At 36.6% G+C, this 17,321-nt stretch overlaps 1 protein-coding gene across 4 annotated transcripts in view; it reads right to left on the reverse strand.

Moving 5' to 3' along the window:
- TBC1D22A (TBC1 domain family member 22A) overlaps positions 1–17,321 on the reverse strand; it is a 180,648-nt gene that overhangs the window by 35,985 nt on the left and 127,342 nt on the right. For all 4 annotated transcript variants that reach the window (XM_074166614.1, XM_074166643.1, XM_074166632.1 and 1 more), the window contains one exon: positions 260–355. In XM_074166614.1, coding sequence (XP_074022715.1) covers positions 260–355 — 96 coding nt within the window. The remainder of the gene's footprint in view (positions 1–259; positions 356–17,321) is intronic.

Raw genomic sequence — 17,321 nt, forward strand, 5'->3', positions numbered from 1 at the left:
CCAGAAATCATCTTCTCAAAGTCTGTCTCAGTTAAAACAGCGGGGTTTTTTTTCCAGTTTTGGACAAAGAAAATACATCTCCTACTGCTTATAGTCCATCACTTCAGGTCTAACAGTTTTGGAGCAACTCTAACGAAGTCAGACACCGTCAGTCTTGCTGCAATTGCTACTACTTTGTCATAAATTCATCCCCAATAACTCTAGTAAGCTAAATTTAAGAAGCACCACCCTGTGCTTGAAAAATATCCCCTTCACTTACTTGAAAATCTTTCTCTTCCAGGATCTCTTTCCTCCACCTGACAAGGAAGGCAGCACAGACGTACAAGTGGAAGTGAGAAAAACCCTCTGGTTCAGACTAGAAAAAATAAAAATATATCATCCTTTCAATACACAAATAATACTTCTGATCACCATATACCCCAAGTGTATTTTTATGGCATTGACTACTAACTACAAATGCCAGCTTAATGTCTCTCTCTTCGTATCACAAACATGTTTGCATTTCATGTATGCCAAACCTATTCACAGCTATTATCTGTAATGGGAATTAAGGTGAGGTATTTCTCATATTTACATTCATTCTTCACAGATGTGTTTTCCATTTCTGATGTTATCCATTAACTTGTATCTGACATGAAATACTGTACCGTCTAGCTCAACATTGTGGCATGAACATATGCTTCATCTCCAGTATTAAGATCAAACTCTACTACCAGTAGTAGCTTTTTCATTATAATTCTGCTATAGAAATTTATTAAATTGTTAAGCATTTTAAAAATACACATCTTGGTCTATATCTGACTGCATTAGAGTTGTTTCCTAAACAAAAAAATTCTACTCGTTGTAACACAAAACATTTACAACTCAGATTTGTATTCAGACCTGCAGCTTTCTGTTCTAGTTCAAGTCAGCAGATTCAGTCACTTTATGAAACTCCCCCTAGAAATTAAGCTTTTATAAGTATACCTCAGAGTTTAGAAAAATTTATGATCCTACTTTTAAAGACTTCACTAAGTTCTCTTGTATTAGCAAATTAATTTTAAATTTTATTTTCTATACCACTGAGAACTGAAAAAAACAATTATGATATTTAATAATCAGTGTGATGACTGTGAACTCATGCTATGTAAAATATCATTAAAATAACATTTTAAAATAATAATTATAAAATTGAGCTACACAATCTGACAAATGTAGGGATACTTAAATGCTGATATCTAAATAATTTTTAAGATCTAATCGTAGTTCTTTAAAAGTGTAGCTTTTTTTTTTTCCATATTCTCTATTGGTCATTTCAAAACTGCAGTTTAGCCTTTAGAGAAATACAGTGTTCTGCTCGAGTAAAGTGAACTGAAACAACCTCTTATGTAAAACGTAACATGACAAAAATTTTCTATTTCACTGCTATTTAACCTAGAAGAGCATGGTATTTAAAATATTCCACAGAACATTTCTAACAGTGCAATAAAATAACCACACTGCTCTCACAATTGGAGAAGGAAAAATACTCTCCACCTACTACTTTTCTTTCTCCTCTGTCCCTGACTAACAGAAGACCAGGGTGTGCTACCAGGGCTTGGTACAAACACGGTGTTAGCAGCCACAGAACCTACAGATCATCCTGTCCAGCAAGAATCAAGAGAAGAGATAATGCCAATTATTTGCAGGGAAGTTTTAAGTTTAAAAGTGTAGTTGGAACTGAAAATGAGAATTAGTTAATTTTGCAACCAGAAAAGGAAGATTCTGATCATAAAATCCTGTGATATTTTTACTACTCTAGGAAAACACTCTACATGAATAACATGACTTTACAATGAATAACATTGTAAAATCCCAGGACAGACAAAGCATATGGTAATTTTAACTAGACTTCTCTCTAGAGTTTGTCTTAATCAGAAAAATTCAAGTCCAATTTACGATATTGAAGTTACAGCTTTACAGAATCATGTACTCACTACCATCTTCCACAAAAATCCACGTCTCCTACTTTACTGTTGGTTTTTCTCTTGGGATGGAAAGTTAACATATATAAAAGCCTAAAATGGTATCTCAAGACGACATACTTGTAAGCAAAGTGATGCTACCACTTTTCATATCAGATACTATTGTGGCAATATTTAAATAATCAAATACAACTCTAAAAAATGCAGAAAGCCAATTCTAAGAAAACAACCCTCTTCCTACTTTATTGTGTAAATAAAATCACAGAGTATGCAGTATTATTTTAAATTCAGCCTTTGATAATATTTTATAACATTTTCCTCCCTAAAATAAGAAAAAAAAATTAAATTTTTAAAATTAAGTACAGAAACAATATTTGTGGTCTATTTTTTCTCAGCACTGAGCTGCAATCAATTTCTCATTTTTAACATGAATTTTTAAAATGTCCTTTCAAGTAGCAGCCCTTAATCATACATGAAAAGATTCTATTCTTTTGGAATACACAATATAATGTCATAAAAGTGACAAATTTTCTTCAAATTTGGAAGGCAAACAGGGTAGTAATGTCTAATGAAAACAGACCATGTTTAAGACTAAATCAACAGTTAGTACAAGTAAACATCAAATGTTTTCCAGAAGTCCACTCTGAAGTATATGCTGTCACTGGTGAAGAATTTCTGGCATAGTAAGAACCAGCTAAGTTCACCAATACCTGGTGAACTATGATCTGTCTTCAGATCATAAATGCCTGAGCATTTGCAATCAAACAGGAAAGCAGGGAAGAAGAAAAATGATGGTTACAGGATGGAGCCAAATAAAGCTGGATTGAGATTGCAGAACAGATCAAGAAAAGAGGAAAGAAAGAGGAAGACTGTTTTTGTAGATGAAGAAGTAGGAAGACTGAATAGTCTTAGGCAGGAAAACTTCATTTAAAATAAGAAGTATCAATCATGATATTTTACGTATTGGATTATTTGTTATCCTACTTGAGTATAATAAAATCTTACATTTCTTTAATTACATGACATGAACAAGAAAGGACTGAAAGGAACTTGGTTTGGTATTAATATGTACTAATTCTGCTTTCTTCTCTCTCCTCAACATTATGTAAGTTCTTGAAAAGCATGGGGAGAAGGGAGCAGGATTAAAGAAATCTGTCTGAGCAGTATTTTAACTTTCAAAGTCAATTTGCAGTAGCTGTTGGCAAAATTGTTTGTTTTGCCCTCTCTTACATTGAATCACAAACCAGTATTACCCAGGTAGTCTATTAGATCGTCAGAGTATTCTTTTTTTTTTTTTTCTGATAATAACCTATGATTCTGATTTTAAGCCCAAGAATTCGTTCTATTATCACATAATAAAGAAAATTCTGCCATGGCCAGAAAGTCAAGATAAGTGGCTTAAAAAAAAATTAAAAGCATAAAAATTCCCCAGAACTGCAATACTGGAAACTGAAAATGTTTTTGAGGAATTGCACGATAAAATATCTGGAGGTACATAGGAACCTGTACTTTTTCTTGAGATTTTTCTGTCCAATTTTTTTTTTGTTCTCCAATACAATTTTCTTCAGCTCTTTTAAATGAAACCAAATGGGCTTAAATATGCAATTTATTAGAGAAAAAAATGCATATCCCCCTATAGATTTAAAAATTCATCATGCTTCAGAGATAAGTCTAGGCTACAAAGTATTTCCAATGGATAGTTTTAGACAGTTTTGGAAATTGAGTAAAACAGCTAATGCATAATTGCCTTTTCTAACACCTGCTACCTATTACACTTTTCCATTTGTAGCTTTTGAAGTTACAAACAGTTTGATCTCTAAATGTACAGAAATGCAGACTACCAGCTAAAAGCTATTTAAAATCAAATATAAACAATGACCTTGATTTAAATATTTTAGCAAAAGATCGCAAGACAGATGTACAACCTTCCAGAAGACTTATTCTGAACATATTACAGACAACTCAGAGCACATTATCTAAGAACCATCTGTCATTATCAATAAAAATCATTTAGATTGTTAACATCACAAATATCTCATTGCCCAGCAAATCCTGGATCTCCTCTGCAGCTGAAATGAAAGGCATTCTTTATACTGCACTCCCCAAACTTCTTGAATTAGACAATCACTGAAAGAATGCAAATTTTGTTGTACGACTAGACTGATTATTGTCTAGTCAATGATTAGTCTAACCTGCCTCTCATACCCTGGATACTTCAGCATTTAAGGAGGGTAGTATCTCATGGTATTGTATTTGTTGATAGAGTAAATACAATATGTGATTATTTTTTAAGTACCAAAATGATTAAAGCTATGAAATTGTGCCAGGGTTAGGTATTAAACCACCACATTTCACATGCAAATAATGGCTCAGACACAAGGACTTCCAAACACTTTACGATTACAGATGAATAAAGCAACTTTAAGCATCTCTGGTTTTACTATATTACAAAGAGCAGATAGTTTAGCTGTAAAGAGGTTTAAGTAATTTTTTCAAAATTATCCAATCTATGGCAGAAAAAGAGAAAGAAGCCAGCACAGGATCATCATGGAAAGGGAAATGTGTTGGCTGCTCCTCCAACATTTGCCTTTTCCATCATCCAGGAGCTCCGACTTCCCAGGCACAGACTCAATCCACCCTTCAAAACTGAGACCAAGTTCCAGTCCCAGAAACACAGCACAGCACCACAGAGAGGTCCCTCAGGGTAACTATCCTGCCACCAGGAATGACCAACAGCAGATAACTACAAGTGTAAGAATACAAGCATATAGCAGTACCTCCCAAGAATACTCTTCCAACTTTCAATGATTTTGTGCTCAGAGATGTCCTTACACAAGCTGTAAAATACGTCCATTTAATAGTTGTTAGTGGATTTGTCTTATCTGCCCAAAGCTTTCTGAAACTGTACGCTTTTTTGGTAATCACAAAACAGAATCACAGAACCCCCTAGTTTCATTCAAAACTGTTCAGTTATTGCACTGAAGGAGGGTATGAACAATCATTTCCTATTCACTTTCTTCAGTCCTTTCATCTTTCCTTCTCTTATGCAGACTGGATTTTCTTTTTTTTTTGTCTATTCCACCGTTCCTTATTTACCTGTTCCACCATCTTTGCTCAGCCTTCTCAAGCATCCTTTCTTGTACTTTTCTCATTTTGAGATAAGGTCCAAACTGTATACAACACATAAGATGCAGAAAGAACATAATTCTTACAGCTGCATGATGATATTTTGTTCTCTTTTCCTTTCCCAGCAATTCCTAGCTTTTGGGGTTTTTTCCCCATTTTCTTTCTTGACTGCTACTGAGCTCATCTTTTCCTCTTGTGCATGAGTGTAGAGAGCTAACTTGAAGCCCACAGCTATACTGGTAAAGTTAGGATTGTTCCAAACACACACACACAGTATCACTTTATATTTGTCCACATAGAATTTCCCTGTTATTTACTGCCCGGTTATTTACAGGAACATGAAGTCCTGCAATGCCTGGCTGTCAAACTCCCACCTTTACTACTCTCAATAATATGGTGTTGTCAGCAAACTTTGCTGTCTCACTCCTGTATCTGCTTTCCAATCACTTCAGCAGAAACAGCTAAAGCCTTATCACAAGTTGTAAAAAAATTACATGTGATTTCCTTTAATTTTGAAACCTGCCTACTTATTCCTACCATCTGTTTTCTATCTTTCAGACAGTTATTATCCATACAAGGGCATTCTCTTTAATTCCACAGCTGTGTTTTTTCTTTAATAACCTTTAGTGAAGAACCTTCTTCACTGTTTTCAGAAATCTCAACAGGCTACATCATCCCGGTGCATATGTTCACTGGCTCTTAACGCTTTGCAAGGTGTAATTTCTCACTACAAAAATCATGACAACACTTTCTTAAAATGTCATATTTATTCATGGTTAAAGAATATTATGATTAAGTTTGGAGAACACTGTATTGAAGTCACCTAAATCTTGTCATTCTAAAAGATACTGGAATACTTCAAGGATTGCAACTATTTTCATTATATTTCACTATATTTCATCACAGCAGCCCACCAACTCATGTAGGATTACAATCTTCTCCTGCCTGCCAGTTTTACAGTCAGTTATATAATGAAATTTTGATTATTCTGTGGTGCTAAAAATTCAAATTTTAGTCATGATATATATTAAAAAGTATTTTACAGTTATACATAAAAATACCTATTAAAAACATTTATTTTTGTTGAGTTAGCACATTTTGGATTGTTTTCTATCATTGTTTTTGTTTCCTCATGACTACTCCCCAAGGGGTTTATCCTAAAAGCAGTAAATGACCAAGAGCACTTGTCTAAGCTGAACCTAATCCGACAATAAACACAGCAACAAAGTTGGATCATTTATGCTTAAAAAAACACCCCCAAACCAAAAAACAACCTTACTTATAGGTAAGGTCTGTAAGTAGCTGTTTCTAATGCAAACATCCATCCATTAATATGAGGATTTATGGGTTGGATTCATTTTTGCAATAAAAACAAATCTGATCCAAACACATTTCATAGCACTTTAAAATCTGTAATGGAAACTAACATTTTCAGGTCATAACAGCAAGTTAGTAGCATCTGGCACAGCCAAAACACCATGCAAAAATTATTACTGCAGACCTTAGTGATTGCTGTAAGTCCCTTATAGAAGGGCTATTTAAAAAAAAAAAAAAACCTTTGTAAGAACTGTGTTTACATTTCCTATTTCTGCTAGAAATGTTCAAAAATATTTACCTTACAATGTTCTCTTACATTTGGCAGATTTATGCTGAAAACTAGGTAAAGATCACATTTCATAACAATTTAGTGGCTGGTCTCTCTGATCCAGTCAACAACAACTTGGTAACAGTTCCCTAGAGATGACTTGCGATATAAACTTCTGCTGCAAAATCCCAGCACAAGGAACACAGACCATGGCTAGAATCTTTTCGGATCAATGTCTTGTGTTGTTAGAATTCTCCATGTGACCTTCAAAATTCATGGTAAGACTATTATTCCATATTAAATATAAATGGAGGCTATTGATAATTACTATTTACTTGATTTTCTAGTCTCTCAGTAATCATTTAGTTTTAAGAAGTATCTTTCATATACCTTTCCACTTTAGCTTGTATTTTGACAACAGAGTTTAAATTACCATCCTCTTCACTTGCTAATACATTCAATTCAAACAGAATAAAAAAAATAAGTAACTTCAACTATTTGACTTTTTTGTCTTAGCTTTCCCAGAATAAACTGTGGTGAAAAAAAAAAATCAGTGTTTCTCACTGGTTCATTTAAAGAGTTCATCAAGAAGTTTTTAAAGAGTTCAACATGACTAGGATGTCAAGTGGATTCTCACTCGATGAAGCACCTTCACAGCCACTATTTTCTCCTCACGGGTGGTGGTTTATTACTCTCACACACAGGGGAGTTGCTAGATCTTCGCGAAGGAATGGAGCTGCTCATGCAATTCCCTTTTAGTCCTTTCTTGTTGAACTGGGTATTTACAGAAGAGAGTGGACTAAGAAAGTTTTCTTGGAGAATGCCTTTGATACAAATGCAAGGTGACGTTGAACTCTACACAGGGAGAACAATTGCAACATTTATTTCCAACATTACTTTGAAAAGAACCAAGATATACATAGAAGAATTATGCATAGTGAAACTATCAGAAAGCTTATTGATTTATTTTCTGTAATTTCCCGTGTTAATAAGCCTCTTCTCATCTGCAGTGAAGAGTGACCATTAGTTGTCCTTTGTACTTACTGGAGAAAATATTACTTAATTTGCTGTTTTGAATTTCTGCAAAGCAGAAGGTAAACAACTTCCATTTTACCTACTAGCTATGGCTAGATAGAACACCGCAAGAACAGGGACATGGTAATGTGAGCATGAATTCTACCAGTGATAATCAATCACTGTGATTTTAGCTAACAACAAACAACATAATGGTGAGGGATGAGATATAAAACCCCAATATGATATACGTATTTATGGCTCCTTTAGATGAAAAAAAAATAAATACTACTTTCTGCAAGTTTTTCTTCCATGTAAGTATTTAACATCAAAAACTCCTAACTTGTTTGGAGATGAAAACAGCAGAACCAGCAGCAAGAACTAATAGAACTAGTCCAGGCTGGTTTCAGTGCATTAACAAATAACAGCCACATAACATTATAAGTCCTCATCAATAACAGGGGATAATTTATACTGTTAGGTTTTAAACAGTGGTTGCTTATTTACTGCTATATTTTCTTCCGTTCATCATAGTTAATGTATTAAAGAACAAAGTATTTGGTTTGAGCCATTAATATAGTGCCTAATTATCCTACCAAGCCATGGTGCAGTGTAATGACTTAAAGTAGAGAATCTCTGTGTAATTAACACTGAGCATCACTATGTCCTTTACTTCCTCTAACAGCATGAAACACAAGCACACAATGTATTTTGTTTCTTGCACGAGTATAAAGCTGAATACTTCCCTAAAGCTGAAGTCTACACTTCCTTTTACCCCTTAGTCCTGAGTATTTTCCTCAGGAAAATCACAGAATCACAGAATATTTTTGGTTGGATGGGACCTTTGAGATCATCGAGTCCAACAACAACAAAAAACAAAACAAAACAAAAAAAAACAAACAGAAAAAAAAAACCACACCCAAAAAATCCCAGAACACCAACACCAAAACCAAACGCCCACAACCACACCCCACCCCACCCACAAACAGACACAAACCAACAATCTTGGGCACTAGAGCATGCCCTGAAGTGCCATGTCTACACACTTCTTAAATACCTCTAGGGATAGCAACTCCACCACCTCCCTGGGCAGGCTGTTCCAGTGCCTGACCACTCTCTCAGTAAAGTAATTCTTCCTAATGCCTAATCTAATCCTCCCCTGCCACAACTTTACACCATTTCCTCTGGTCCTGTCATTATTCATTTGGGAGAAGAGGCCAACACCCACCTCTCTACACCCTCCTTTCAGGTAGTTGCAGAAGGCAACAAGGTCCCCCCTCAGCCTCCTCTTCTCCAAACTAAACATGCCCAGTTCCCTCAGCCTCTCCTCATATGACTTGTTCTCTAGACCCCTCACCAGCTTGGTGGCTCTCCTCTGGACACGCTCCAGCAGCTCAATGTCCTTCCTGTAGTGAGGGGCCCAGAACTGAACACAGCACTCGAGGTGAGGCCTCACCAGTGCCGAGTACAGAGGCACCATCACTTCCCTACTCCTGCTGGCCACGCTGTTCCTGATACAGGCCAGGATGCCGTTGGCTTTCTTGGCCACCTGGGCACACTGCTGGCTCACGTTAAGCCGGCTGTCCACCAATACCCCCAGGTCCTTTTCTGCCAGGCAGCTTTCCAGCCACTCTTCCCCAAGCCTGTAGCGTTGCTTGGGGTTTTTGTGACCGAAATACAGGACCCGGCACTTGGCCTTATTAAACCTCATCCCATTGGCCTTGGCCCATTGATCCAACCTGTCCAGGTCCCTCTGTAGAGCCCACTGACCCTCAAGCCCACCTAGTTTGGTGTCATCTGCAAACTTACTGAGGGTGCACTCAATCCCCTCATCCAGATCATCAGTAAAGATATTAAACAAGACCGGCCCCAAAACTGAGCCCTGAGGGACACCACTGGTGACCGGCCGCCAACTGGATTTCACCCCATTAATTACAACTCTCTGGGCACGGCCATCCAGCCAGTTTTTTACCCAGAGAAGAGTACACTTGTCTACGCCATGATTCGCCAGCTTCTCCAGGAGAACGCTGTGGGGGACGGTGTCAAAGGCCTTACCAAAGTCCAGGTAGACAACGTCCACAGCCTTCCCTGCATCGAGAAGGCCGGTCACATGGTCACAGAAAGAGATCAAGTTGGTTAAGCAGGACCTCCCTTTCATAAACCCATGCTGGCTGGCCCTGATCCCTTGGCTGCCCTGCACTTGCCGTGAGAGCTCACTCAAGATGATCCTCTCCATGATCTTTCCCGGTACCGAGGTCAGACTGACAGGCCTATAGTTTCCTGGATCATCCTTCCAGCCCTTCTTGTAGATGGGTGTACAGCTTGTACACAAGCTGTAAGAGGATATGAGAAGATGACACTACCAACAGTCTTTTCAAAAACGTACACACACTTGAAAAGTCTAACTCTCTAGCTATTTCCTAGAAAATTCACTTTGCATCTTTAATTTACTCAGATGTGCCCCACTGTAACTTAAAATACTTCTTGCATGAGAGAAGTCATGGAAGTGCTGACTGAGTGGTTATGGAAAGGCTGAGGAGCAGTTAGATGAGGATAAACCCCAAAGTGACAGACTAGTTGCACCCCCCCAGCACACGTGGAATTGACAATACACTTTCTAAAAGGCTATTTCTTTTTTAATATGTTACATGGCAGATTTGAGTGAAAACCTCCAGACAAGATATTTTCAAAGGAATGCACATTTGGGACATCACAATTGAAATCTCATCTTTGTTTCATCTACATTCAAAGACAGAAAGAACATTTATCGCAAAGACTTCTTGTTTTAAGCTAGGCTTAAAGCGGAGCTTCAGTTTTTCAGACATGGTTGTCCAGATGGAAAGAAATTTGTTTTGAAGTTTCCTTCTAATTAAGACCCTATGCATTCTATCTGAAATCACTAATTTAGTTTGAACTTAAAGATTAAAATTCCTTCTACAGTAGTGACTTGACACAAATTAGTTGGCCAAAAACGTGGTGGAAAAAAGCAAAGTAGTGTCACACCAAAACCGCTTCTATTCACAGAATTCTACTTAAAGATATGATTTACCTTACAAAGCATAAACTAAATCCAGATCATTAGTAAAAATATGCTGCAACTGATTTAATTCTGAAGAACTTTGCTGTAAGGCAAAATACTTTTACATAAATGCTAACCTGGTTATATCAGACTGATTTGAAACAAGGACAGGCACCATTGATTAAAAAAGAATAGGGCAACTTTTCCACCTGTGAGCAGAACTTTAGCACATCACATGAATCAGAATCGGATCATACTTCCTCAATAACCTGCTTTTAAAAGGCAAATAAACAGTATGACTAATATTTACTAAACTAATTCCCTATTTCTCACCTTTTGAATATCTAAACTATTTACCTCATGTATCATTTTAATTATTTTTGCAGTTCATTCCCAGAGAACCTTGATGCTGGGAAATTAATTAATGGACACAATAGAAGAACTGTCAGCATTGTTTAAATACAATTTCAGCACTGGTCTCATTTACATATATCCATTTATTCTAAACAATAAGACTGCTGATTTTTTGTATAAAATTGTTAGTTCATTAAAAAGAGCACAATGATATCCTTTTCTGCAGATATTCATCAGTTATCACATTTTGCTGAAATACATAATCCATGCTCAAGACAACCACTAGAGCTTTTAGCCCCCGGATTTCAAAGATACTGAAACAGTTATATAATAGTTGTATAATTGTTTGATTAATTTGCTTTAGCTTATCATATTATTAGCTTTAGTAAGTTATTTATTTAATTATTCAAAGCAGACCTATAAGAAGTGCTAGCTTAACAAAAAAACAACTGAAAAAAAAATCATTTGAGTAACTGTACAAATACATATCACATGTACACTAGAAGACAAAACCAACATCTAAAGAACAGTATTAAAAGTGAATATTGCTTATTTCACTCAGCAAATAACAAGAATGTGCTTACTGACACACTGCCAACATGTAATTCGAAGACATCATCTCACTGAGTAACTTTAAAGCCACATGTGTCACTTCCAGATACGGAGGCCTATGTGTGTGCCTTTTTGGACAAAAGTTGGTATTTTGATTGCAATGAATGCTTAAATGAAATATTACTGGCCATTTTGAGTAAAACGTATTCCATAATGCAATAAAGACGTTACTGAATTCTTGTCCAGTGAACAGAAACTCTACAATCTTCAAATTCCCACATCTGTAAATTGAAAGGATGATTACATCAATGTAATATGTAAATGTTTTGAGAAGATTTCTTATTAGATTCTGAACATAAGATGATATTTATACCAAAACCTTGTGTGGTCTAAGGGAGACATATCCTTCTAATAATAACAACAACTAAATTTTCAAGCAAACTATTCCAATGACTTTTTCATTCTTTCAAGGAACACACCATAGGAACTGAGAATGAACAAATATGTGTATTACATTCAGTCACATGTTTGCTAATAGGCGGTCTTGTTGACTAAGAAGAAAAGTGGATAGGATAGTGGATACCAAAAAGGTATTAAGTAATAAGCACAAGCTATTGCCTTCCTTTCCGGTCTTATAAACTAATCTTTCCAAGCTTAGTCATGACAGAGTGAAGTCACAACATCAGAGTCAAAAACAGCACCCAAAGTTTCTAGCACAACCATTCTAAAGATACTCAAGATACACCACCAGCTTTTTTCATCCCCTTCTCTCATCATCAAACCGCATTACATTCTACAGTCTAGCAAGAAAATCCTTAATTTCTGATTACCAGTGTTCCTCCAGAGACTGGAAAACAGTTGGAACTGGTATTTTCCTCCACTTGCTGACCTGCGAGAATTTTAACACTTATTCATGAAAATACTGCTTCCTTGCAGAGCAACACTGTCTGAATCAGTCTCTTACATAGCAATTTGGCTGAATATTCAATCTTGTCTCATGATGATGGTTAGATAATTGTACCAAGCTTTTTGTGACCATATGACTGCTAACAACATTCCTTGGCCTGCATACATTTCATTCAGCTTCAATAAAAAATAACATACTAATAATGCCACAGAAATTAAAGTAGGCAGCTGCTGAATGCAGCAGCATCTTCACTGATTAAAGAGAAGAAAAAGCAAAACATCTGAAAACATTATTCAGCTGCTCTTCTGTTACGTCCAGCGCACAGGCTTTGTAGTCGTGATTCTGCAAAACTGCAGCTTTATAAAAGGGCTGATGTCAAAAGCAACTGAAAATCCAACACCATAACTCATTCCAAGTATCTGAAAATTGCTAGTCACTCAGTATCACAGCTGGAAATGTTAATAATGCATGTATTTTAATTAAATTCATTAGATACTTGATAGCTATTGCCAGGAGCTTGATCTTGTCTGGATGAATGAGATAAGCTGCTTCTTACCTAAACATTTAACACAAAAGAATCACCAAGCTAATCCAAAAAATACTCTTCAGACCACTTCTCATCCACCAACTGGTTAGAACAGAAACAGACTAACAGTGATGAATGGGTGCAGCTTTGCTGAACTCTGATTAGAATGAGGAACTAAATCCACTAAATACTATTGACTTTATCAGCTTTAGCAAAAATATTTCCCGTGAACAACACTATTGTTCTGAAGATGCTAACACCTCAATGGACAACAGATCCCGCTCGGTACTTAAATATGTCTCAGGACATTGAATAAAGGCAAGCTCATCTCAAAGTGCTGAAAAACAAAACCTGGTGGACAACAATCAAGTCAAAGTCTGCACTAATAGTCAATCTTCACACCGGATCACTGACAGAAGACAGCAGCATGAAACAAAAGACTTATGTGGGAACGGCAACACCTGTAGAGCACTCACAATCTGCTTCATCAAGGTTCTCTGGAGGTTAACTCTGATGCTACTACTCTTATCTCTGAGAACTGAAAGATCTGTTTTGACCCTGAAGAGCCCTGAGCAATTACGAGACAGTAACACTCTCATACTTTTCTGCAGCTCGGGTGTATCATACACTAACCATCAATGCTCTCCCAAGCATATAGATTGCAACTGCTTTGTTGAGAAAAGTTTCTATAAGAATATCCTATAGCAGTGCAAATGAAGAAAAAATTGGCAGAAACAGGCAAATTCTAAGGAATTACCACCCGTGTACAACTTTACTAATTCTAATGTTACCAGTAACACTTTTTTTTTTCCTTCTGGTCAACCTTACTCCATACAGCACAGCTGTGTAGCTTGAAAAGCCCTTGCTCTGCAACAGCTTCTTCCCTACTGACAGCCTGAGGTGACCAGTACAGCTTCATGTTTTTCCCATTTGACATGATATCACCAGAGTTTGAGGTTTAAGTTATTCAAATCTCTTACTGCCATCAATAAACACGGCTTGCTTTTTTCTTTCCATCAGCTTCTGTGAGCATCTCTTTGCTAATCCACGTTGACATTTAAAGGGCTGTCTTCAGTACCAGTATCTTGAGATGCTTCTAACAGATGACAAAGCTGCAAGAGTGCCCTAATTGCCATCTCCACAGCATTAAGCAGCTCAAAATGGGGGGACAGGTTTGATTCAAATAAAAGCTTTCTGCTTGAATTTTTTGGCTGAACACAGAATCTTCAGCTGAAATTTACAGTTAACATCTAGTATAGTACTTCTGCAATTTCCTTAATCAGGAACTATTGAGCAAATAATTTAAAAGCACAATACTAGTCCTACCGAAACAACGCGGACACTGCATACTGCATTAGATTCCTAAACATTGCTCCAAATTTTACAAAGAGTTTTACAACTTATTTTATCCAAGTCTTCAAAAGATTGCCTACTGAGGTTATAAATTATACTTCCATATAATTTTCTTCAAATCTCTTTTATTAAGTTGTAACAAGCAATAATAAGACAATCATAAAAAAATCATGCTGCCAGGCTTCAGGATGAATTTTATCAAGAAAACGAACGTGAAAAGAACAAACATTTAGAAAAATAAGAATTCAGCCTCTAGAAAATTACAACCGAAACCAAACAAAGTATTATCTACCCAAGTTGTGAACTAAAATAATAGACTTATCTATTAATAGATGTATCATCAAAATACTATAATTTTTTAATGCATCTGTCCTTCAGCGTTATAGTATTTTTCAAATTAAACAGATTTTTCCCACATGGTTTTGCTTATAGCAAGGAAGACTGAAGGCTCTGAACTTTTAGGCTTTAAAATCTGACTAGAATATACCCCAAAATGTTGGAAAGAAGGATGTCAAGCTCTATGTTCAAACATAAATTTATGTCAGTCCCAATATTTTAATATCTCGCGTATCATTTAAGCTGAAAATACAGCTTCATTTGGTAAGTATCTACAAGATCTTTGACACAGCTTACTCGTCCCCAGTTACTTTGTGTACATTAGTATTCCTCAATTCCCAACCACTCTAAGTTAGTATGAAAATAATAAAGGATGTAGAAAAATTAAATAGAAAATAAAAATTACTGCAATTAGATTTTCTATACCTTAAAAAAAATGTATGCAGGCTAACACTGAGCATCTAATACCGTTTTGGAGAACTGTTTTCTGTACAAGTTATTTTTCAGGGTAGTATTAAAAACTTACCAGTATAATATCTCTGCTATCGCAGAATGGCTCACCGTATACTGACAATGTCTGTAGCTCATTCCAGTCAAAATGGAGGCAGTACAGTGACATTACTTGGAAGAAACATGCTCTAACCAACCAATGTGCATCGCAAAATGAGCTGCAAAACATCAGCTCACACAAAGTTCTACTGAAGATTTACACACCAAAGCAACTCCTAGAGCCAGGCAGAAACTGCTTGTCCAGGCACAGGGATTGAAATAGTGGTGTCAAACAATTAACCGATTCCAGAAGTTTTACAACTCTCAGGGCTAGTGATGAGCTACCGAAGATCATAGAATCATAGAACGGTTCAGGTCGGACAGGACCTTAAAGATCATCGAGTTCTAACCCCCCTGCCATGGGCAGGGACACATCCCACTAGAGCAGGTTGCTCAAAGCCCCATCCAGCCTGGCTTTGAACACTTCCAGGGATGGATTCTGGACACCTCTCAAGAATTTGCATTTGCCACTTATCTTTCCCCACCTCAAATACTGTGTTCAGTTTTGGGCCCCTCACTACAAGACACTGAGGTGCTGGAGTGAGTCCAGAGAAGGGCAATGAAGCTGGTGAAGGGTCTGGAGAACAAGTCTTATGAAGAGCGGCTTAGGGAGCTGGGGTTGTTTAGCCTGGAGAAAAGAAGGCTGAGGGGAGACTTTATCACTCTCTACAACTACCTGAAAGGAGGTTGTAGCAATGTGGGTGTCAGTCTCTTCTCCCAAGTCATAGGCAATTGGACAAGAGGAAATGGCCTCAAGTTATACCAGGGGAGGTTTAGGTTGGATATTAGAAAAAATTTCTTCACCGAAAGAGTTATTAAATATTGGAACAGGCTGCCCAGGGAAGTGGTGGAATTGCCATCCCTGGAGGTATTTAAAAGACAGGCAGACGTGATACTTAGGGACATGGTTTAGTGGTGGACTTGGCAGTGCTGGGTTGATGGTTGGACTCGATAATCTTAAAGGTCCCTTCCACCCAAGACTATTCTACGATTCTATGAACATTTCTAGGGCTGTTTATTTTTCATGTTACCTCAATAAAGCATGGCTAGTCTTAGAAGGCTGTGAAAAGCCTCTGCATCCCTGCGGTCTTAAACTATAAACCAAATTAATACTCATTTCTGAAAAACAACAAGGTGCTGCTACTATGGAAACAGGCGGGAAGCAAAGGTTGTCACGCACTGCTCACTGAGAGCCTACAGGGATCCAGACTGCAGAGCTCTGTTTCCATAAAGGGTACAGGATCAGAGACAGAAAGAATTTAAAACAAAAAGAAAAAGAAAAACAAAACACCCAGAAGTCATAGTCCAGTTAGAATAAAAGAAACGAAGAATGCAAGTGTAATGAAACAGGACTCAATACCACCGGGGACGGGAATCTACAAATCAGAAAACCGAAAATCTTTTTCCCACATCCTTAATTTATATAGCACATATTCAGATATGATATTAATAACCACACAAAAAAACAAAAATACTGCAATCATACAAACATTTAGTCTGCACTTTAAACATTTAACTTCGAAAAGTGATATTGAATCATGCAACAAAATGTATTTCAAATTGTATCTTATGGATATCTCAACAAAATGAGAGTTTTTAATTATGAAAATGTTTTATCAAAAAGCAGGTGTTGGATTATTTCAAAATAAAACAACAGCACATCACCCTCTTAAAAGCAATTTTTTCTGAAATATATAAATGAAGTTACAACATATTTAAGAGACAACTTTCCTCTATCTGCAATCTAAGCTTTAAAAAAGTATCATTAATGGAAGTTGTTTATACCTTTCAGAATGGACAGATTGATTTGTTTTCCAACTAACACACTGCTTTTGCACAGGTTTGATAAATTACTATTTACAAACAAAGAATCTAGTTAAAAAGAAGAAAAACCTGTTTATTATCAAACAGGAAGACTGTTAGAACTTAAAGCCTCGATCATGAAAACGTTACTATTAATTTTCTGGAAAAGTATTTGAGCACAATGTATAAGAATTTTTTTCAGCTACACGAGTACTTATTAAAGGATAATCAGAAGAGACACTTTTTGTTGAGCT

This window comes from Numenius arquata, chromosome 2 (assembly GCF_964106895.1).
Source record: "Numenius arquata chromosome 2, bNumArq3.hap1.1, whole genome shotgun sequence".
Classification (NCBI taxonomy): domain Eukaryota; kingdom Metazoa; phylum Chordata; class Aves; order Charadriiformes; family Scolopacidae; genus Numenius; species Numenius arquata.